Raw genomic sequence first — 23,853 nt, 5'->3', positions numbered from 1 at the left:
GGTTCCTTACACTATCCATTGGACAAGATGGGGATATTCCCAGACCTTATCCATGTGTTTCATGGTTCTGCATAAAAGTCATTCATTATTAGGTTTTTTATTATTAGAATCTGTTTCCACAGAAAAATGAAATCTGGCGAAAAGCCAGAGTTGTTCCCTAACCATTACAAAAAAATGCTGTGAGACCTTTGACTTAATCCTGAATGTCTGCCAGTTCCAGGGACAGGAGATGCATCATCTGAATTTAGACTTATCTTCTTCCCCACAAGCAATATGGAGCTCTATCAGCACAGCTATACAGATAAACACTGTTGTAATTGAATATAGATCCAAATTTCAAAATAAATCAATCATTAAAAAAAGTTTTTCACCTATTACAGTGGGTTGGGAACACATTTGCCAAGCTTTGAGAGCCTAATCAGAAGCTCACCAATATCAAAGAGGATCAAATTGTTGTTCATTCAAGACAGCAATGTTAAAAATTAGACTTAATAAATAAGCATAAAAGCGTATTTAAATAAATTACAATTAGACTTACAAGTTAAATTTTATAAAGATACTCTGGGAAAATTCTCTTGATTCTGTATTGCTTCATTTTGACTGCTCAGAAGACATGGATTTACTTGAACAAATGGAATAAATCTGTTTATGTGTTAGAGATTACAGACTATTTTCACTTGCTATCTTTGTTGCTACAAAGTCTAATTAGTACTGGTGTATGTTTGTGCATCAAAGAAAATTTCCTACCTTCTTACAACACCAAAGACTTACTAACCAAATAAGTAAAGTATATTGCAAGATCTCTAAGACTCTGCATAAATAAAGAGGGGATTCCAAATCAGTGAAATAATGAGTATAAATCCAGAGAAGTATTGAAAGTGACCAAAGAAAAGAAATCTGTCTGAAGAAAAGGAGGATTGAGACTGACAATTCTCTAAAAATACAAAAAGATTCTGTCTGTATGACCCATCTGCATGACAGGAGCTGCTTTATGTGTCCATTACTTTGAGGGATATAGATGTGCAATAGCATCTTCAAATATAGACAAAGACAGAGAATGAGAGGGAAAAGTAAAATGTGTTTGTCTATATTTGAAATAGAACTAGATCGCAATTGTATTTTCAATTTTGGAACAAGTAATTCTTTCCTTTTTTATTACAGTCATCAAGTAACCGTATATAACTACATATAGACAAAGAGAGGGTTGTATGGGGGCAGCAATTATTAATGGACATCACTGAATGATAAATAAAGAGCTAGCTCAGAACTGGTATTCACTGCACACAGATGTCTGGACCATGGGCAGATGTCTTAAATCGTCTACACAAAGCGCTTTTGTGCTATCACAGTGATCTAAATTGCTTTGCATTTGGTTCCAGACATTTCCACCCACTGCTTTCCACCACACATAAATTCCTATTCTCAAATCCTAACTGGGCTTCAAGGGCCAAATTACTTCCTAGTATAACTCTTTTGAGTAATTTAACTCAGTTTTATTGATGCAGGCAAACTTTGAGTCTGGTTTTCTCGATTACAGGAGATCTCATACACACCTCCATAGGTTATGATCCTGGTTCTGGGGAGGATATCCACTACTCCTGAAGCTCAGTGTTGAAGGAGACAAAAGGATGAGCAGGAAGAGGCTTCTTGCATGCTCTGTGTACAAACCAAGATACACTTCACAAGACATTATGGTCGTGCTCAACACTCTGGGGGGAGAGACTTGCTTTAAACATCCTGCTGTACCCTGTTCAGAAAAGAAAAGGACTACCAGAGCCTACCTTCCAAAGCTTTAGCTCAGGATCTCTTTCTTTTTAAATGTGTTGGTCCCTGGTTTAATCTGTGAATTGTCAGCTGTCAATCATCATACCTTCTGCCCTTGACTACAGGGGAGCTCAATGAAAACCACCCATAACTCTGAGACAAGCAGTTCCCTGACTCTCTGGGGATCTTAAGACCTACTGCACTCCCACAGCAGGACTGCGCTTAACTGCAAATCAAGTCAGTGATGATTTAGGAAATCATTCACATCCCCAGAGGAGGCATATCTTGCAGCAGAGACAGCCCAGCATAAGTTGCTGAGTTTTAGTTAATGGCCTCATTCTATCTGATGTGTCTGCTCTTGCAGATATCACTTAGAGATGAACTGTGTGTTTTCTCTCTCCCCATATCTTTTTACATGGAAAATGTTTGAAATAGGCTAGCACATAAACACACTGTCTAGGAACAGATTCATGGGAGGAGAAGGAAACAGAGAGACAGATGGACTAGTAGTTTGAGTACCTTATTTTGCACTGCAACCCTGTGAAGAAAATCAGGGATACATTTCCTGGTGGACATTTTACAAGGGTCACTTTATAAGGGTGAGATTACAAAATTGCTTTCAGTTTTACTATTCCTATTAGCATAGAATTATCTTTTGTGTTAATTTAGCATGCATTTTTGCATGCAGTCAAAATAGCTTTCGAGGTGTACTTAACAGACATATTAGATTGTATGGACCTCCTTTTCTCCTTCTTGCTCTCTGCTTGCTGTGGGAGAGCTATCAGTTACCAGATAAAAGACTGGTATAATTGAGATATTCTGTTACCTTCACATAGTTGTTAGTACTAAAAGTGTGCATAATACTACATCCTTTCTTCCTCTTCTTGATAGTGATAGAGAGGCCAGAAGGAATTTCTTTTCTGTTGTATTGGATATTTTGGCCATAGAGTTTGAATAAAGCATTTTAGATTTCAGTAATCCTTAGAAAGTAAAACTGCGACAGACGAGAGTTCTTCTTGCATTTTAGTAAAGTCAGCTGGTAATTCAGGTTTTGGTGACTATGAATCTCAGATTTATGTGTTATTGTATTGCCTGAAATCATAATTATGGTCCAAGACATGTGCTGCATACTAACAAAAATTAAAACACCTCCACAACAACCCAGAAACATAAAAGTGTTTAGGAATTAATCTACATTTGATTGGTAAAAAAAAAATGAATAAATAAATAAGGAAACAAAGAGTGTCTATGTGGGTAAACTAGATAGGTAATGCTTTCAGTAACACTGTGATAAGGCTGTGTTGTAGCAGGATAATTCTTCTCCCTTTCCAGTATACATTTGCTAGTTATCATGATCCTGTTTAAATTGCACAGAGGGAATAAGACACCTCAGGATTCCACTTTGCCCAGTAACCTCAGCCTGCATGAGAGTATTGGCAGGTCGAAGAATTAGGGGAAACATGGCTAGAATCTGTTTGGGTTGAAAAAACACAGGCAACCTTGGCACTTACCTTGTGTCAAGGTTACCATTATTTGGGATGTATTTGTCAACAATGAAGATCTGCTTCAAGTGTTAAGTGGAGTTGAAAAAAACTGGAGGAAATCTGAGGCACTTTCCTGGTCGTACCTAAAATCAAGTTTTGGAAAAGTGGAATAACCTTTTTGTAGTATTGTGAAAGCACACTGCACAGTAAGATAAAGCCATAACTCAAATGGTCTCAGCTCCAACAATAACAAACAGGGACATGCTATCCAATATTTAACCCCTGACTGTCTGATCATGGGTTTATTTAGTATAACCCATTATTTATATAGTATCCTTGTTGGCTAGTGCTTCTCAGAAAAACTCTCTGTAAAGTTAAAAATTTATTGTATAGGGAATTTCAGAAGAAAACAACTGCAACAAACCAACACAAACCAGCTGGGGATAGCACTTGTTTCTGGAGTAAAATCCAGCATTTTGGAGCACAGCAAACTTTGGGTTTCACATTCAGTTAACTTTTTTTATACTTTTGAAGATGTGGGACTGGTGTAATGAGGTTATCCGTGACAGCAGCACAAATACATGTCTATTTTAAAAGACCATTTGCGATCTGGTTTATGTTTAAGAACGAATCCTGAACAGCAGCCGCTGCCCGGGCTGCGCTCCCGGGAAGGTACCGGAGCAGAGGGAGCATCTGGAAGATCCTCCGGCTCCCTCTCCAGGACATGGAGGTTAATTACAAGTAAATCCTCCAGACCTGCGGCTCCTGCAGCCTTCTCATGGGCAATGGAGTGAGCAAACCCCAAATGTCACAGGCATAAGCTTAGAACAGAAGAATCCCCGATATAAGGTTAGTCTCGATAGCAAACATATAGTGAGAGAGGGATGTGGGCAATTCTGAGCACTCCTTAGAAATTGCTGCCAAGCTTCTCTTGGCAAAGGTGTTTCTAACAGAAGAACAACACATGCTGACATAGAATCACAGAATCATGGAATTATTTGAGTTGGAAAAAACCTCTCAGATCATCGAGTCCAACCGTTAACCCTGCACTGGCAAGTCCATCACTAAACCATGTCCTTAAATGCCACATCTACATCCCTTTTAAATACCTCCAGGGATGGTGACTCAACCATTTCTCTGGGCAGCCTGTTCCAATATTTGGCAACCCTTTTGGAAGATAAAATTTTTCCTGATATCCAATCTAAACCTCACCTGGGGCAACTTGACATGTGAAAGATAAATATTCCTTAAATCTTGGTAAAGCTTCTACAAAATAGATGCATGCACAAAAAAAAAAAAAAAAAAAAAAAAAGAAAATTAAAGGGTTTGAGAAAATGACAGCTGAACTGAATTATGACCAAGAGAAGGAATACTGAATCCTAGCACACTTTATTACATAAACAACATTGCAGCTATGCTGTTGATGTGCTATAATTACACACCAGTAGTGCTCAGCACTTACAGACAATGTGAATGGAGACCACACTAACCCCTGTGCTCACTCTGTGACCTGGCCACCTTCTGACCAGCAGCAGCTCAGCTTAGCAGCTCCAGGAACATTGCACTCCCACACCTCATTTATGGTGACCAGAGTGCGCTCATGCTGACGGTGAGAAACCATCACTGATCTGGGCTCAGGGCCAAAGGTATAACTTCTCTGCCTTCAGCATGTGGCAAAGGCAGGGTCTTTTTCTCAGATCTGCTTGTGGTCAGATTCACTTCTCTGCAGTTCTTGGGTTAATTTTCTCCAAATTTGAGGATGATTTCTGCTCTAGGTGTCCCACAGATCACTTAATAAGAGAGGTCTTCATTTAGTTTGTGACACCCATCAATCTCCAACTGTGTTCCCTTTTACTGTTAGTTTAGACATCTTACCTTAAAGGTTAACAGTTCCTTCTCTATTTTGTTAATCCAATTGCCTTAAAACTGCATTTTGTACATTTGCCTCTGGCAGACTTCAGCTGTCCAGGGAAGGCTATGCAAAATCCTCCACAGAGGAGACAGGGTGTATTGGCTTTGAGTGGCAAGATTTTCACAGCAGTGGTGGTGGCTACGGTGGTGGCTTCTGTGCAAAGTTGCCAGAAGCTTGGCTTCTCCCATGTCCGGCAGAGCCAGTGCCAGCCAGGATGGACCCACTGCTGACCAAGGCCGAGCCTGTAAGTGATGGTGGTAAGTGCCTCTGGGATAACAAAGTTAAGAAGAGGAAAAAGACCCTGTGCAAGTGCAGCCACAAGAGAGGAGTGAGAATATGTGAGATCAACAACCCTGCAGACCCCAAGGTCAGTACAGAAGGAGAGGCAGGAGGTGCCCCAGGCACCAAAGCAGAGATTCCCCTGCAGCCCGTGGTACAGACCTTGGTGAGGCAGCTGTGCCCCTGAAGCTCATGGAGGTCAAGGGGGTCACAGAGATCCACCTGCAGCCTGGGGTAGGTTCATGCCCAAAGGAGGCAGTGACCTGATAGGAAGCCCACACTGGAGTAGGCTCCTGGCAGGAACTGTGGACCATGGAGAGAGGAGCCCTTGCTGGAGAAGAGTTGCTGGTGGAACTTGTGACCCTGCAGGCATCCCATACTGGAGCAGTCTGTGCCTGAAGGACTGCATCCCATGGAAAGAAATCCACGTTGGAGCAGTTTGTGAAGAATTGCAGCCCTTGGGAAGGACTCATGTTGGAGAAGTTCATGGAGGACTGTCTCCTATGGAAGGGACCCCACACTGGAGCAGGGGAAGAGTGTGAGGAGTCCTCCTCTGAGGAAGAAGGAGCAGAGAGACAACATGTGATGAATCAACCACAGCCCTCATTCCCTGTACCCCTGTGCTGCTGATGGGGAGGAGAGAGAGAAACTGGGAGTGAAGTTGAGTCTAGGAAGAAGGGAGAGGTGAGGGGAAGATGATTTTAAGATCTAGTTTTTGTGTTTTATTATCCTAGGTTGATTTGATTGGCAATAAATTAAGCTAATTTGCCCAAGTCAAGTCTGTTCTGCCCACAGCAGTCGTTGGCAAGTGATCTCTCCCTGTCTTTATCTCAACCCATGAGCCTTTCCTTATATTTTTCCTCCACTGTTCAGCTGAGAAGGGCAGTGACAGAGAGGTTTTAGTGAACACCTGCAACTCAGCCAGGGTCAGCCCACCACAGAGGATGTAGCACAGTAACTCCAAAACAGTGGATTACCTCATGATTTACCACAACAGCACCAATTATCCTATCCCCTGAAAACCTCATAGTTAGGAACTGGCAACCATATAAAAATAGGGAGACCTAGGGACCAAAATAGGAGCAGATTTAATCAGTAAAGCCAATAATCAGGTGATGTGAATTAGAGATTCATAATTAGGAGGGTAAACAGCTGAGGAGTTTCGTGGGTATAAAGGTGGCAGCCTTTTTATTTAAACCAAGACTGAGAAGTGTTTTGATTTCTATGTAAAGCTTCAGATCACAAAGGTGATTTTTGTTTGTGTGGGACTATAAAGGAAAAAAACCCACAAGTAGATGCTGAGCAAATGCGCAATGAAGCTGAGGCTGGTGCAGAGGTGAGAACTCTATGGCTGCTAAACATAAATTGTCTTACCTTTTCTGGATGTGACTATGAAAATCCCTTTTTCTGATTTCTGAGTCTAAAGCTGTCGCTCTAAACATCATACTAATATAAGATTCAGACTAGATCTTTCTAAGCAAGAAGCATGTTAGCAAGCTGTTATCACAGCTGAAGCTGCTGCTAATCCCTGTCTTCTTTTACAGAGTGCTACTAATAGGTATATTCATCTCTGAAGTATGGACCCAGGACAGACCAGGTAATGCTGCTATAAACTGATTTCACATCAGTTTCCAGGCTTTTGCATAGGTGATATATGTGTTTATGTGTGTGTTTCTGAAGAGTCTGAAGCTCTTGTGGCAGCTTTACTTGCACGTTTCCCTGAGAAGTTCCAAACATGCAGGGTTCTACTTGTGGACACTCTTTAGGTTTATATATTGCCATATTAAGCAAATGCTTCTACTTCCTGACTCCAATAACAAGTACTGAATACTTGCTTCCTGTGTCTAAGAGGTTTGAGAGCTGTAGCCTGGTTTGTGCTGTGGTCATGGCTTGAGACTGGAGCTTCTTAAGCCATCTTCTTTGCTCCTGTGTGGTCTTTTCCCAGTATGAGGAGCTGGCTTCTGGTACTGGTACTTGGGCAAGTGTCCAGAGTAGGCTAATGGACAGCTGATGTGGCTGCTTCCTACACAAACTGACTTGTGGCTCCTCTTGTGAATAGATGTGCAGAGGTGGAGGGGTTTTCGTTGGTTTTTTTGTTGTTGTTGTTTTGTGATTTGTTTGTGGGTTTGTGGTGTTTGGTTTTTTTTTTAATTGGGATTTTTTGGTTTAGGGGTTGGGTTTTTTTCTTTTCAGGAGGGTGTGGGATTTTCATATTCTGTTTTATTTAATTTAAGGTGTTCAGATTTGGGCAGCCAATCTAGTACCTTTTAGACCCTGTTCCAAAATCCTGTTTCCGTGACTGACTGACTGTTGCAGGTAGCATTGGCAGATGATCAGGCACAGTTACTACTAGGATACTAATTTCAAGGCTAGCTTTTCTCCTGGAATTATTGCCAGTATAAACACAATCTCTGTCACTTCCTGACCAGAGATGCTAGTGTATGACTGTCACAACACTGACTTTATAGAGCAATCTGGGAAGCAGCAGATTTGTTTGTATTGTGTTTTCAATCCCCTACATACCAGCCTTTCTATGCACTGAATGCAGGACCCATGAGATTGGAGTGCTTGGGGAACCTTCTGCGGATAACACTGAGTGCAGAATACTTTGAGGACAAATACTTATCTTTTTCTGTTGTTGGTAAGTTGATATAGAAGAACTTGGAGAGGGAATTACACATGGTGAAATGTTTAAAGTTCTCTGAGGTCCTTCTATACTAGAATCCCCTGGATTATTTTAATGTCATAGGACTAGGTAGGTTGGACCTTGTTTTAAGTAAAGCCAAATGATACCTTGATTTCTGTATAACCTATCCTGTAGACTTGTTCTGTGATAATTTAGCCATGAGTAGACTTGGTATTGCTACCTTTGAACTCAAATTAAAATGTGCACAGTAGTTTCTAGGCATATCAATGTCAGTGTATTTCCTTCCTGAAGTTCTCCAATAACAGCACATACTATTCTGAAAATTCACTACTTGCAGCTGGCACTACGTTACTGACTTTTGCATTAGTGGCTTTTCACCTTCTTGGCTTACAGCTTGGTGGAGCCAAATAAATACTTAATGAAATTTAAGAAAAATTAGCTAGGCCCTCTAGCTATGGGCTTAGTAGTCAGCAAGTGATGCATTTGAGTGAAAAGTGCCACCGAATGCCCTGAAAGGGCACAGTGAGATAGCTTTTAGGCTATAAACATCTGCTCTAAGATATTATATGTATAAAATGTAAATGTGGCCTTGAACTAGTTCTCCATGCTAATTATCTGCCTAACTATGTATAATCCATAACATCCAGTTTTCTAGAATGTTAACTTTTGTCAAAAAACGTTTGAAATATTTTCTTTGTTCAGGCACCTTCATTCATATACAAAGACACTGCAGCTGCGATTATATACTTCTTAAAAGCATAAAGCAATTATTTTTGGAAGAAAAAAATCCCAAAACAACTAAAACAGAAAATGATAAAAAGCTTAAAATCACAAAGACAATTTGGTAGACTAAAGAAAATCCAAGCTGTTCATCATCCTGGTAGATTGTCTCCTGAAAACTCTGCTGGCCAGGCAGGCAGAAAAACATGGCCCTGTGTCAGCCACAGGTCACCTCCTGGTGTTGCTAGGTTGTTGTCTGTCAATCCTGACAGCTTTGACCCTGATGACCTAACTGACTGTTCTGAGATTACTGTGGGGTTTGCCCCTTTAGGATTTAATCTTTCCATGTTGGTGATTTTGGTTTGTTTGGGTTTTTTCCATCTTCAGTTCTTGAGCTTCAAGTGTTCCCCGTCCTAGCATGTCTATAATTTTGCCTTTCTTTCTTTCCATAGACTTTGTCTCAGCTCTCTTTGCAGTTCTCTGAGCCCAGGATATGCAGCTGGGCTGTATGAGAGCAGGTTCAGCTGAACTCTGGGGCAAGGGCAGGTTGCTCAAGGAGTTTGCAGAGCAGAAGTTATACATGTTAATACAGCTCTTCACTAATTGCCTGTAGATCAGTCTGGCATAGCCTGGGAGCTGGATGAGGCCATGGCAGCACAGTGTGGCTATACAGTAACTTACAGCAATTGGAGTAGCATTGAGTTTCGTGCTTCTGCAGCAAGCTGCCATTCTCACTTAGAGGTAAGTCTGTTATAAACACTTGGACCATAGTGCTGTTGTATATGACCTTTATGTGAAAGATGACAAAATTATTGATAGGCATTAATTGAAGTGTCATAATGTCTTGAACATCTATTAGCAGAAAATTATTGAATTCTTTTCAAATTTATCCAGAGATCTGAGTATATTCCATGGTACTGACTTTTGGATGGCCTGCAGATGAACACATGGAGTATATCATGTGCCCTTGAAGGGCAACTGTTTTCTCTTGGAATAAGGAGTTCTGTCTGGCAGCTGTGTTGCACTCTGCCCTAATATTGTTTAGTGTCTGAGACAACTCAGGGTAAAAACTCAAGCTCAGGCTGTTTTGTTTTGCTGGCTCATTGCTACTATGTCATAAAATCAGCTATAGTCTAGGTTTGGTTGATTTTTTGTTGCTGTTGTTGTTTGGGGTTTGGTTTGATTTTTGGTTTGTTTGTTTGTTTGGGGTTTTTTTGTCCAATTCTGAGCCTTGCAAAAGGACAAAGGTGCTGCCCAAAGAATTTTTGCTGCTGTGTAGCTATACAGCTATATACATATATCTTATGGAGTTCAGTTAAAGTGATAATGCTTTGCTATGGAGTTGTGCTTTTCTGCTGAGGCTGGCGGGTGAGTTTTGTAATTTACTTTTAGGTCATGAGAGTAGGCGGTGCCTAACTAGGAAAAAAATCAGATTAACGAGCAAATCTTCCCCTTGTCCATGCAGAAAGATGTATTCACAGTAACTATACAAATCAAAGCATCTCGTACTCCTGATATGAAAAATGCTACATCTCATCTGAAAAGTGCAAGTTGCCATTATGGTCCATGGAGTTTGAGAGAGTTAGTATGTGAACGTAACTACATGGAGGTAAGTACTTATGAGAAAGTACTAAAAGTAAAGAGCTAAGTACTGTAAGATGCTCTCATGGATTTTCTTTCCAATACATATTCCTAGCATCTAATCAGCTTCAGACTGCTCCACCATGAACAGATCACTAGTGAATGCACAGCATGCTGCTTGAGTTTAGTGATGCATTTATATTATGCTTGTATAACCTAATAGCTTGTGAGCCCTAATAGCTAATAAAGTTGTGAAATGGTATGCAAACGGTTAAGCTAATGGATTGAACTCACTAAATATTGCCTCAACAACTCCATGTATACTTTCTGAAGGAAATTTACCTGCTGAATTTGCTGAAGAGGAATGCAGAGGTGGAAACAGACTCCTCTTGGAAGAGGACATGGGAGTCAAGAACAAACTCCTGGTCTTAACTAATAGAAATTAGAATACAGGCAGAAAATAAAAAGAAACTGAAATCAAGCAGACTGTAGACAACACATAACATGATGGCATCTCCATCTAGGAAGTGGTGGTTTCTATTGAAAACAACTCATAGGGTGTTGAAGACAAGGAAACAAGTGCTATGAGCAAACCCCTTACAGATGCTTTTTTCCTTCAGGTTTCTGTGAGGAAGGAGGTTCCACAGCCTATAAAAGACTTCATTCGAGATGCACCTGAGGACTGGAGTCTTGTCTTTCCAGAAGTAAAACTACAGGTTTTCTTCCTAGTGAAAGCTAGTGCTACCTCTGGCACAACCATTCCTCTATTCTATAACCACATAATACAAAATGTCCTTTCAAAAAGTACTTAAATAGGAAGAGGAAAACTTCTGTACCAAGTGGTTTTAGTATATTTGTATAGGTTAGAAATATAGGCAGCTGTAGACTATGTCTCCAAGGAAGAAATCAAGTCTTCCCCAGGTAAGAGACTGTGCAACAAAAACTGGCCCAGAAGAGAACTGTGGAGAGTTTTTTTTTTGTTCTTGGACCCTGTATTTACAATGCTGCAGTGCAATTAATCTGTTGCTCTTCACATGGAAAGTCTTTAGGGTGTGTATAGCTGGAAGGGTATCCCACTAGAAGTATTTAAAGGCAACAAAACTGCTGGGCAATTCAATATAATAAGTCACTCGATATAGTAAATCTGTTGCTTTGAATGTCATGTTTAAACTATTGATGAATTTCTCTGGTAGGCAAAAGCAGAAGAAGCCTCGATATGGCAAATAGTATTTCATCAGCCAGAAGAAAAAAAGGCTCTGCTTGTGAGCGATGCTTGGAGTGCAGGTTATGGACTCAACACCACAGACACCAGAGTTGTGCTGCGAATACCACACACTGCTGCACAAGTTCAGCTGGTTGAGGTTGGTATGCTCCTTCTGGCCCAACAAACTGCCAGGCTGTGCAGGTCCAACCAGATCTCTTCCTACAGGATCAGGGGATTAACTTTTCTGTGGTGAGATCCAGTACATTTTATAAACATCGATGGATGATCCTGATGGTGGACACTACTGTGGCATGTCCTGTAGGTAAGAAACGTGGTACCCTTCTCCAGTGCTGAAATGTGCAGGGAAAGGCTTAAAACTAGAGTAATAAGGTGACAGCTTTCATATCTTGTCCCTAAGGTGGTGGGGATTACACTAACAAAACAATCACCTGGACTGTTCCAAAGTATTTTCCACCACTCTCTGCTGGAGCAACTAGCTTTAAGGATGTGCTTGTGGAAGCTGGTGTGGATCTACACAAACTCTCTGCTAAAGAAATGGCTTCCAGGAAATATGTGTTATCGAATGACTTAAATGCAATTATGATGAAGATTCCAATAGGTGCAGAAGGAGGCTATTATAAGGTTAGTGACTTACATTAGGTACTGGGCAAGCAATATTCTGGCTTTTGGGGGTTTTTTGTTGTTTCTGGGTTTGTTTGTTTTTTGAGGAGGAATAATTCTTCATCTTGTTCCTTTCAAATGAAGGATGGGCATGAGGGAGAACAAAGGGTTTATTAAAAACTCCAGAAGCCCTGACCAAAGATAGCTTTTGTAAGCACCACTTTATGAAGAATTTCTTTTCTTGCAAACACAGATGGACACAATCCTACACAGAACTATTGATTTATCTCTCTTTCCTCGGGCTAACACAGAGCTTTCACCTATTAGTCCTGATGTCATACTCCTTGGAGACAGTCCTAACAGGACTGTAAAGCATGCAATGGGTTCTGTTGTATTTTACACAGACCACTTAAGAGAATGGGAACAACCCATTTGTCCAGCAGACCGTGTGATATTAGGATGGGCTGAGACTATACATCTAAGTCTAGTTGTTTGGAGTGAACTGAGTTCTGGGCAAATATAACAACTGAAGTTCCAAGGAAGTTGCAGGAGAAGCCCTTTCACTGTGAAATAGTCCCCTGCTGCTTTGAAACTTGGGAGTGGGAGGCAATTTTCCAATGGAAACCTTCTGAGTATTCTGAGATAATCTAAATTCACAGGGATACAAAAGTTCATGATTCCTGAGCAGAGAAGAGTAATTGCTTGGAGCTATGCCTTTAGCTGACCTTGAGACGCTTCAATATAACTTTCTGTAAAATCCTGCTATACTAAAGGGATATTATATGGTTTGAAATTCTAGACTTCTGTGAGCAGTGGACAGCTTGGGGCAAAATACACCATCAACCTGTTCCTGGAACACCAGTGGGAAGACAACAAATGGGGACTAACTAGACATACTATCATCAAGGAAATAGAAACACCATTTGAACAAGTAGAACTTATTATAACCAACAGTAAGTAACTGAACATTGAATTTATTCAAGGTTTTGGTACTCTTAAGAGCTTAATGTTATTTTCCTTTTCAGATTCAAATCTGAGTACAAGGTTAATGAATGTGACAGTGGGAACATTCCTCCCAGATGTGGAGCTTATGAACTTAACCATTGAGGGAGTAACTCTTGCTGTACCTCAAGCTGTTCAGTATGGATATATAATATACAGGACCAGATATTCTAATGGAAGCAAAGCGTACATAATACAAGTCCCACTTGATGCACCAAGCATTAAGAAAGAGGTGTGTACTAAGACACTGTGCCATATCAGGGTATAGAGATGATGATAACACTTGGTGATTTTTCATGTCTAAATATGATTTTCCTAGTATGTGAGAGACAACATGAGAGCATACACCCTGAATGTCACACTTGCATTCATTACCCGTCCATCAAGGGAGACCTTCACTGTCCCAGTCATAACAGTGTCAGCTGTGAGAGATGCAGGTAAACTTAATGGAACTTGGGCAAAACTGTACCAACCTGGCTATGAACTCTGCTGTTAACTGGGCTACTTTCAGCTGTCAGTCCCAAACAGCTGTGATAAAGTGATCACAGGTAGCATGCTGGCTAACTCTTGGCCCTCTTACAGTACTGCCCAGTGTGAGAGGATTTTGTGATGGGAGGAACCTTCATCTCATTATCACTCGTGGGAATGTGGACCAAAACTGGCTACCCTTCATCGCAGACTGGCTCCTGACCCCAGAGGCAGCACAGAAGTACAACTACAGTCTGAGGGACAATGGCACTCACTTGGCAATCTCTGTCCCTTTCCTTTCTCCCCATGTGAACTATGAGGTAAGGGTTCCAGCATGTGGCAATTAAAAGGCATGCTCTAGCTGTGGAATATCAACATGATACAGTAGGTCCTTGAAGGTGAAATAAAACTTCCCTTTGAGATAAACTTCAAAGGAATAATGGAGGATTATTTTCTGCCCTTGGAAGAACACTTTAGTTTCCTTTGGTTAACGCTGGCAGAAATAGGCAAGAAAAAAATCATGTTCTGCTTGTACTTTAAGGCTGAGCACTTTTAGAGACAACTGTACATGCAGTGGAGTTTGTATTGCATTCTATTGCAAAACAACTGAAAAAGCTCACTGTGTGAGCTTCTGGATTAAAAAGATATAGCCTGAGAATTTGTCTTTGCTCAAGCACCATTACCTTTGCCTTGTCATAACCTGCCCTCTCAGTTTTTGAATGCTTTAGTTGAACAGTGTCTTTATTCTCTTGTTTAACCCATGATTGTCATCTCTAGGGCTTTCATGCTTCTGGAATAAAAGCTTCACTCTACTTAACCTTGAAGGATGGCATCACCTTGGCTAATAGGAGGGACTTCTCAGTTTCCTGCAGATTTTCACCTTCAGAGCTAATACGTAATAGCATTTTGGGGATTAGCTATTAATGTTATTTGAGTTTCAAAACTAAGTCAAGTAGTCTGAAATGTTTCTAGGGCTTATGCTTGTATGGTACTCTATTTGGCTGTCAGATTTCCTACCAATTAATATGCAACGAGGCAAGTCAAATTACATATTGTAGTGACTATCCTGCCTAGTATGGGAGTAGGGGAAGGAGGTGGGAAACTTCACTTCCCCTCACCTCCAACATCATGAAGCCTTTTTTATAGGGTTTTTGTGGCTCTTTTGAAAGTTGAATGAAATGGGGTTTTTGGTGGGGCATGGGGAGAATCAGCATATAAATTAGTCATTCTAAAGTTACTCATCAGTATTAAATGTCCTGAGTATTGGCTAGAAAAACCCTTTTGAAAGAGGGTAAGAGTTCCTTGTGAGCTGCCAAAGAACTTGCTGGAAAATCTGTGAAGAATCTCTTTATTGTTAGACTACAAAATGAGTTTGGGTCCTGATTTGTGTGAAAATGTAGATCTCTCTTTCAGAATGCCTGCCCAATGGCACTGTGATTATTACTGCAATAAAAATGGTAGGTATTGCAGACTTGGACATTAGTCTGCTAGTCTTGAGGGACAGACAGTGCAAACCCAGTCTAGTGACAGAGAAGACTGCAACCTTCAAGTTCAATGTGAACACTTGTGGAACAATTAGAAAGGTAAGGATTTAGTCACATTAAGTTTATTTTGCACTGGAATGGGGTTATTGCTAGAATGGACAGAGGTTCAGAGTTGAGCAGAAGCTGTGAGAAAGTCATAGCTGACTTTTTGTTAAGTAGTACATCTACACTCTCTTTCCAAGGGTACTAAATTCAGTTGGGCAGAAGTTCTTATTGGGAAAAAAGAAACAGTTTTTCAAGGTCATAGGTGCTTTCTGAAACTAGCCTTCAGTTTGACGCCTCTGAGTTGTGTAGTAGGGGACTTGAATGCAAGTTTATGCTGTTGATACATTCATATGCCTTGTAGAAGCTGTTTAGGTGTTACTAATGACTGTGTGGACAAAGACTAGTGTGGGCACTGTTGCTACACCTATGTACTGTATACGTAGAAAACAGACAAAATAACATAAGATCAGAACACACTCAAATTCAGGTCATCATAAAAGCAGCTTGTTTCTGCAGTGTTGAATCTCATTCTATACACTGATTCAGTGAACAGCAACAGCTGATCCTTTTCTCAGGCCTTATGTACTCCCCTTCTGGGGTGTTATGTCATATTCGAGGTAATAATCTTTCTTCTTGACTATGGCATATCTGCCTGCTACGTCAACTTTAGTTCAGTAAACATAAGGTTGTTGGCTAGTCTGGCCATTTCTAAGTGTTCTCTGCTCAGTGCAATCTGCCAGTTAAGTGAAGGGATGTAGATTTTGTGTCAAACACAAAGTAAACTCTAATAGGATTGTCCTGTTTGTAATGATGTGTATCTTTTCAGTTCAACAGCACAACTATGGCATATGAGAATGAGGTACTCTATTTCAGGCCTGGCAATGAGACACCAGTATACCGGTAAGTGTCATTCCCTAGAAAGGTTGTACGTGTTATTTTGGTTGTAAAAATCGAATGTTAAACCTCTTCTCTCAGGCTGAAATTTGTCTGCTCATATGCAGTCAAGCAGGCTGTTGATGTCCGATACGAATCTAAGAAGAACCCACTGCCTCGTGTTAAGCCAGGGTTTGGCTCTCTCGCTCTTTCACTGAAGCTCTTCAAAGGTAACATTTACAATTAGACTATATAGAATCACTGAATGGCTGAAGTTGGAAGGGAACTGAAGGTGATCTTATCTATCCACTCTGCTCAAGCAGGGCCACCTAGAACAGGTTGCCCGGGACTATTTTGAATATCTTAAAGGATCAGGTGAAAACCTTTTTAAGGCCTCTAACAGGGGTTTTCCATCCCAGAATGCAGATAAATGGCCAAATAACTGTAGTGGAACAGACCTAGCATCACTGATGCATGTACGGTTTTTCCTGCTTGGTCTGGGCATGATATGAGTTTTGTGTAGTGGCTGTGATGTCAGCTTCTCTCTCCTATCATTTCCTAAGTGTTGCTAAGGTGGCTTAGCACTGACCAAAGTAGTTGCAACCTGTGCCAGCGAAAGAAGCTACATGCAATACTGCTGTAAAATAATACCTATAATAGCAGAAAGGGCTGACCGAAGCCTTAACCAAATGTTCACCCTGACTGGAGTGGCCTTGATGAATTTTTTTACTGTTTTTCCCTTCTCAGTACCTTTACCAAGGTAGTTTTGAATTAGCATCTTAATCTAATGGATTTTTGCAGCAGAAGTGTCTCAATTATGGATCCTCAACACCAAGGAAAACAGTTGATTTTTGCTTTCATTGCTGGATTTCACTTTTCTGTCATTCTGTTTTGATTTGTTGTCCCAAATTTTGTATTACTGTGCCAGAGTAAATGGTGATGAAAAGAAGAGTGAAGCAGAAAGTTTCTGAATATTTCCTCTGCAAAAACAAAACTCTATCAATGCTCTCTTTTAGAGAAATCCTATTCAGAACCCTACCAGGAATCAGAATATCCTGTGGTAAAATACCTGAGAGAGGCACTGTATTTTGAAGTTGAACTGCTCCAACCTAAAGATGCAAGACTGGACCTCAACCTGGATGACTGTTGGGCTACAAACTCCCAAAGCCAGGACAGCCTTCCACAGTGGCCCATCCTTATAAATGGGTAAGGAGGGCTTCCCTCTGTTTGGTAACTGTTCAGTACAAAGTCCTGTACTTTAGGTGGGAGGAAAGGGGAAGAGGATAGAAGTCAGCTTGGATGCATCGTTCTGCCCTGATGGGCAGTGGCTGCTAGACCATGGGGCCTGTGTTGGTGTCAGCACAGTGGCTGTGCCTTCTGGTGGCAGCAGGTCATGGAGGTGGCCAGAAGTGCTTCTAGCTAACAGCTTTCAGCTGGAAAGAAAGAACAAGAAATACCCCTCGCTGTGGCCAAAAACAGGAATCATGAGCTGGGGAGGCTCTATCCATTCCCCTGTGGGTCAAGGCAAACAGAAGGAAGGTCCCCTGTATCTCACCTCCTTGCTGTGTTTAAAGATCTATTTGAAGGTTTAGATTAAGAACATTTTCTTTCACTTTCCCAAAAAGGTGTGAAAACAACAAAGACTCCTACAGAACTCTCTTCCATGAAGTTAATTATAGTCTCAGAGTAGAATTTCCTCAACACCTAAAGAGATTTGAAGTGAGGATGTTCACCTTTGTACAGAACTCAACTCTGTTACAAGAGCAGGTGAGATGTCTCTGTGTTCTGTTATGAGCTGTTGGCAGTCCCAACAGGTGAGCCTGGAGTGGTGCCTGCAGCCGATGCTGTGTAAGCCCTTAGGTGGCCAGGTGTGCCTGGGGCTATTGGCCATCTCCTTGAAGGCATAATGTTCTAAGAGGAGTGAATAAAGGCCAGCCACTTAAGTGTTCAGTTCATAGAACAGAATTATAGAATCATTTAGGTTGGAAAAGACCTCTAAGCTCCTCAAGTCCAACCTCTGACTGAATACCATCATGCCCACTGAACCATATTGCAGAGTGCCACATCTACTCATTTTTTGAACCCTCCCAGGTATAGCGACTCCACCACTTCCCTGGGGAGCCTGTTCCAATGCTTAATCACTCTTTCAGTGAAAAAAAATTTTCCTAATATCTGACCTGAACCACTCCTGGCACAACTTGAGGCCACTTTCCCCTTGTCTTTTTGTTAGTTGCCTGGGAGAACAGGCAAACCCTCACCTTCCCACAACCTTCATATCCTTTGGGGTCAGTACACATGGAATGCCAAATAAGACTTCCCTAAACATGATGTGAATATTCTTGTCTTGTAGCTGTATTTCCACTGCAGTGTGGTGATCTGCAACACCAAGCAACAGCCTTTAGACTTTCTTTGTCCAAGGAGATGCAATCCTGGGAAACACAGACTTGGTAAGAAAGCAGGCACTTCTCAAGTCACTTTGCTAAGCACTATGACATGTGCTCTCATGAGCTGTGTCAGATGACAGTCTCTGCTGTACAGAGAATTAAAAGCTGAAATGTCTCATCAGCCCGCAGTGCAGAACCATATCTGCATGGACAAGTGTCATCTGGAGCAGTGCTTTTTAGAAAGGAAAACAACTAGCATAGGTAGGCATCAATCTTAAATTACACTACTGAAACACCAGGCGTACTGCTGTTGTAATGTAAGAGTTCTGTGTACTTCTCCCTTCAGGTGACTGCACTGACTTCTGACAGAGACTAAAGAAGAACTTATTTTTGTGAAGTTGCAATTAGGTGACCTAAGTGAGCACAGCCTGCTGTCCAGATTCACAAATCAAATAATTTCAACAGCATCTGATGGGAAAATACACTGGTAGTGTCTACTGAGAAAGGGGTCTGCTAACCAGTATTGGATGTAACTTTGTGTTTGTGTGCTGCTCTCCTCTGTTCCTCTACAGCATTAAACTCTTAGTCTTTTGTGTGACTTGCATCTGACCTAGTCTGCTCAGCTAACATGTCCAAAACTTATGTCACTTTGCAGTTGGAATCATCTGTTTGGGGGTAGGGGGAGAAAGGTTGGCAGCAAGTGTGAAGTCAATTGTAAATCACTTTGAGGTGTTTTTTTTTTTTTTTAAGCTTCAGTATGAACAAAGGATTACAGAGAGCTTAATGTCAGTAAGTGAAAGCAGTTTTTTTGGAGCAAGACGGGGATGAACACTCTTGATTCTGTAGTGGCTGTTGACAGAAAAGTCATAAACCGAATCTTGCAGGAGTGTTGTGGCTCTGCAATGTCAAGTTGCCTTCCCTAGGTGGAGTAAAATTGCTCACAGGTAGCATCAGTGACTGCTTAGCTGAGTATGCTGTCAACCAACCTACACGAAAATGAGCTTTTAGTAAGGACTTGTGATAGAATCTGTGTACTATCATTACTACTATCTGCAAAGTGTTAAGGATTCTTCCTTACCTTGAGAACATGATGCTTATGAGCTCCTGTCAGATTTTCCTGTCTCTTTTTTAATGGGAGAAAAATTTCTTCGTTTCTTCTTTGCATCTGAACAGTGGTATGAAAACAGTTCAGATACAATATTTTATTCTCCTGTTCTAAGGAAAAATATTGCTTAGCATGAATCATTATCCCTTAGGCTAAATAGACAATAATGGGTGTCTGCTTTTTAATTTTATATTAAAGAGAATTCTACTATGGGGAATTTCTGTAAAGGCTAACTTGAGCAAGAAACTATTTTGTGAATCTATTTGCACTTTGTGAGAAAGCACGGCGTTGAAAAGATTGTATCTCTGTTGCTACAATACCTGTATGGAGATCTCACTAAACAGTTTGTGCTATAATTACAGCTCATATTTGTAAGTGTTGTTTGTCTTCCAGTTGCCTGCTAAGCACATCTGTAGTAGATATGTTACTGTCATTTCTGGAAAAATGTGTGTGGGCTTCATGATGAGGATGTATCAAGGCCATAGCTCTGCATCAAGACTGGTTTTCCACAGAGGAGGCTACACACAATGTAGGCTGCCCCAGGCAGCCTGAGCCACCTTCTCCTCTCTTACAGCTCTGTGTGGGGCAAAATATATCAACTAGAGACTGCTGTGAGAACCAAGTATGCGGTTGGGCAGCCTGTTTCAGTACTGTTAACTCTGTCTCAGTTGTGGCTTCCTGAGTTTGCAATCCCTTTCTTCAAACCATGAATAAAGGACAACATCACTCAGTAATAGAAATCTGGTATTTACAATCTCGTCTAAGGCACTTTCATTTATTTTCATCCAAGGTGATACACAGGTACACTGTGGCCCTACTCTTCAGCTCTTCTAAAACCTTTGTTTAGTGCCATTTTAAAGACGAGATGTGTAAAGGATCATCTTATCTATTAAACTTTTTGACATGTGGGAAAATTCAAGGACATTTCCCTCCATTGTTGGACTAGGATTTTTTTAAAACTTCTTGTCAGATTTTCCAATAACGTGTGAGAGGCACAGAATCCATTTGATTATCAGTAAAATCTTTTAAAGACATGATGGTAATACTCTCTCTACCTCAGAGGTGTCTGTTTATACTAAAATTCAGGAACTGCCTTCCTGATTATATATATATATATAAAAAAAATCTTCAAGTGTTTTGTCAACACCTCTTTGCCTTTTAAGTGGATATTTTATGACCACATGCTTTTCCCCTGGTATTTGGGATGTTATTTTTATATCCCTGTTAACACGAGTTGAAAGCAGATCAATCTTCTTTGTTTATGCTTAATGTCTTCTTCAATTTCAACAGGTGAATGATAAAAGTATAAGGGAAAAGAGAAGTATGGTGTGATTTGTTTTTACAGTTAAATAGGAACAATAACAGAAATGTACTGCAGATAGTTATTTCCATTTCAAATAAATGTTGATAAGTCACTGCTACAAGTAACCTTATTATATCTCGTCAGTGACAGAAAAGTAGAGATCTCATCTTTACTATAGTCTACATTCAATGACACGGCTACTATTTTAAAACTCTACTCCTTTGGTGATTTAAAGCAGCAACAACTTACTATCAATACTGAAAAACTAGGAAAACTGGCATTTATTTTTTCTGGCCCAATTAATTTTCTTCTTTTTTGCATATTCCTTTGCTTTTTCTTTGAGATCACCATGTCTTCAGTAAATGCAATGCACCTCTTTCCAGAGGAAAATATGTTCTGACAATGATGGAGTGATTTGGGAAGCTTATGTTCAAGTTTTGGCTTCTGCCACAAGTTTGAGTCTTCAACTAGTTTCCCCCATATAATTTCTACTTTTGTTTGTGCATGTGAGTCTAGAAACACCTAAATAGTGTTAGTTAGAATGCCAGAAGGGCATGTGCTTTGAAAGAAATGCTCTAAAGCATAAGTAAGCTGAATTTTTCTCTTTATCATGACACCAAGTACTGTAATAGAGCAAAGCTGGGCTCATGTTGGCGTGTAAAGAAGAAAAAAGTCAGGGGCTTGATCAGGGAGGAGATTCAGATGGACTTGATTCTATAGCATGTTATAAACAGGCTGCTCTACTGGGATCTGTGACTTCTTGTCACAATTGGGTTTCCTGTCTGTTAAATGCAATAATAGCGTTTGTGGTTGCATGGCAGATAAGTTGGGGAGTAACAGTCAGATACTGGCTCCTTAGAAGCTGAGGTATGTGTGTAATCCTGTGGGGTATTTTTTAGCTACTGCCAGGAAGAGTTGGAGGGGATGGCTCCTGGCATCCCTAGTCAGAGGGGATGTGGAGCTGTGGCAGCTACCAGATAAGCAGCTCTCCCAAGGCATTGGATGAAACACATTTGCAGGAGGTTTTCTTTGCCCCAAGCACACCTATGTGCAGCCCAAATGTGTCACCATAAAACCTCTTGGCACCTACATGGTGCTCCTCAGCATAGAATTTCAAAGAACTCTATGTTCGGGCAGCCCCAGGCTCCTCTCTGCTTTGGGGGCTGGGGTGGGGGAGAGTGAGTTCTGTGGCTTACAGAGCCAGGGCTTGCCCAGGGAGTTTCTTCCATGTGTGATCCTTTAACTGGGGAGAATATTCTCTCCAAGGTACTTATTCTTCCCCCTTGGAGGGAATTTGGCCTGCTTGCCAGCTTCAGGGTCTGTGTCTAGGTATTGGTGCTGCTGGCAGGCAACACACTGCTGCATCATTTATATAGGGTCGGCAGAGAAGTTGTCATGCTCCTGGGTTCAGGTGGAAAGCGTGCCCTGCAGTGTGAAGCTGTACTAGTCTCCTGAATTTTGTACTAATACCCTACCTGCTAGACCTCCTCCTATCCATTGCTGTGCCTCCTGCTAAAGAAAGCAGCATCATGTATTTTCACCTGCACCAGAACAGCTTCTGGTCCCTGAGGTAGAAGAAGAAATCCAGAGCCTTTTCTCATATCACTGAGAGCAGCAACTGCTCCCTTCAGCACCACCCACTGCCTGACTCTTGGCACCAAAGGAGTTAACTGATATAAAATCCATTATATGTAACTGCCTGCTCTGCCATGTCTTTTTCTTCCCTAATAAAAGGGTCAGGGTGGGTGTGGGACTGAAATCCCTCTTTTTCCCTGGCTGCTGAAACTTTTAGCACTCTGTCTCTGCAGTTACACCTGGAGCCCCTCAGTAATTCACCCAGAAAGGAGGCAAGGGCATAGCTCTGAACGTGAGGAACTGCTCAGGAAACAGCTGGTGGAATCTAGTCATCTGACCTATGATTTGGTGCCTCTTGCTCATTTCTCTTGCCCTCAGCTTGCTTCTGGGCTGTTTCTCTCTGGATCAGTGCAAAATATATGTTTTAAGGCCTGAAAATATCTGTTTAAAGGGCAAAATATATCTACTTGTGTGCAGCAACTAGCTCTGGAAGCAACAGGATGGTAATAATCTCATCAGTAAACTGAGTGAAGCCTAATAGTTCAAATTGCCAGTTTTCTGTATCTTGAGGCTTTTCATGAGATTCTAAAATCCATTTCAATTAATTAGTTTTTGTACAAGATCTTATAATGTACTCTACCCCTTTTCTCTTTTGCATTTCAAGACTGTCCTGCTGCCCTTTCATCTTCATGGCTATTCATGGGGTATGATTTCATGTACCAATTTCTTGTAAGAAAAGACTGAATGCAGTAGAAAACTATGTTTCAGTGGTGATGGTTTCTTTTTTAATATTCATATTTTGCTCTCCAAGTGAGTAAGGAATTTCAATGACATGTTAACCTGCAAAAGGGAGAGCTCTTTGGGACAGAAGGGTTACTTTAATTGTGTAGGACTGACTCCAGTTGAGTCTCCTATATCTTTTTAGCATGGGAAACAACTCTATCCATTAGGCAGAGTGTAATTTAATTTCTCAGTCATGATCTTTCAGCTACTCTAGCTTTATTTCCATGCATATTTTTAAAATACCATGTTGAAAGAAAATGCTTGTATGTGAGAGATATCCTCTACTTCTGTGACTTGTGAAACTTTTTCAGCCTGGGTTTCCACTTTTTTTGCCTCACTTCTATGGATTATTGTGGTATCACTATTATAATTCAATGGAGCTTTAAGAACCTTACAGTTCTGAAAATTAGAAATAACTTGATCTCTTACATATCAATTAGATATCCTAAACTCCTGGGCCTAAAGGAAAAAGAAGATGAACCTTAACTGTATTAAATTCTGTTGAAAAACAATAAAATAGAACATTTAATAGCAGCAGGATTTGTACCTTCTTATACCATGAATACAATAATTCACATTATTTTCTCTGGACCAGTGAAATGTCCATGCCAAGGGGAAG

At 40.8% G+C, this 23,853-nt stretch overlaps 1 protein-coding gene across 1 annotated transcript; it reads left to right on the top strand.

The window, feature by feature from the left end:
• Positions 1 to 6,752: 6,752 nt before the first annotated feature.
• On the top strand, positions 6,753 to 18,724 carry LOC135410702 (uncharacterized). The gene is made up of 21 exons (XM_064647411.1): positions 6,753 to 6,775; positions 6,984 to 7,044; positions 7,966 to 8,080; positions 9,420 to 9,547; positions 10,272 to 10,415; positions 11,008 to 11,091; positions 11,581 to 11,748; positions 11,817 to 11,913; positions 12,010 to 12,233; positions 13,012 to 13,165; positions 13,238 to 13,446; positions 13,534 to 13,651; positions 13,797 to 14,002; positions 14,460 to 14,577; positions 15,096 to 15,265; positions 16,038 to 16,111; positions 16,187 to 16,314; positions 17,101 to 17,290; positions 17,710 to 17,851; positions 18,435 to 18,531; positions 18,651 to 18,724. The coding sequence occupies exons 1-21, from the start codon at positions 6,753 to 6,755 to the stop codon at positions 18,722 to 18,724; spliced, it is 2,724 nt and encodes a 907-aa protein (XP_064503481.1).
• Positions 18,725 to 23,853: the final 5,129 nt, after the last annotated feature.

The sequence above is a fragment of the Pseudopipra pipra genome, chromosome 3 (genome assembly GCF_036250125.1).
Source record: "Pseudopipra pipra isolate bDixPip1 chromosome 3, bDixPip1.hap1, whole genome shotgun sequence".
Taxonomy (NCBI): domain Eukaryota; kingdom Metazoa; phylum Chordata; class Aves; order Passeriformes; family Pipridae; genus Pseudopipra; species Pseudopipra pipra.
Note: the sequence above shows the minus strand (reverse complement) of the source record. Positions and strands in the feature narration are given on the sequence as shown.

What these genes read in the sequence shown, in the direction of transcription:
- LOC135410702 (XM_064647411.1), top strand. Translation starts at nt 6,753, where the DNA reads ATGAAGCTGAGGCTGGTGCAGAG. An exon ending in GTCAGCTGTGAGAGATGCAG is followed by an intron (nt 13,652 to 13,796) that starts GTAAACTTAATG and finishes GCCCTCTTACAG; the next exon opens with TACTGCCCAGTGTGAGAGGA. An exon ending in TTCACTGAAGCTCTTCAAAG is followed by an intron (nt 16,315 to 17,100) that starts GTAACATTTACA and finishes GCTCTCTTTTAG; the next exon opens with AGAAATCCTATTCAGAACCC.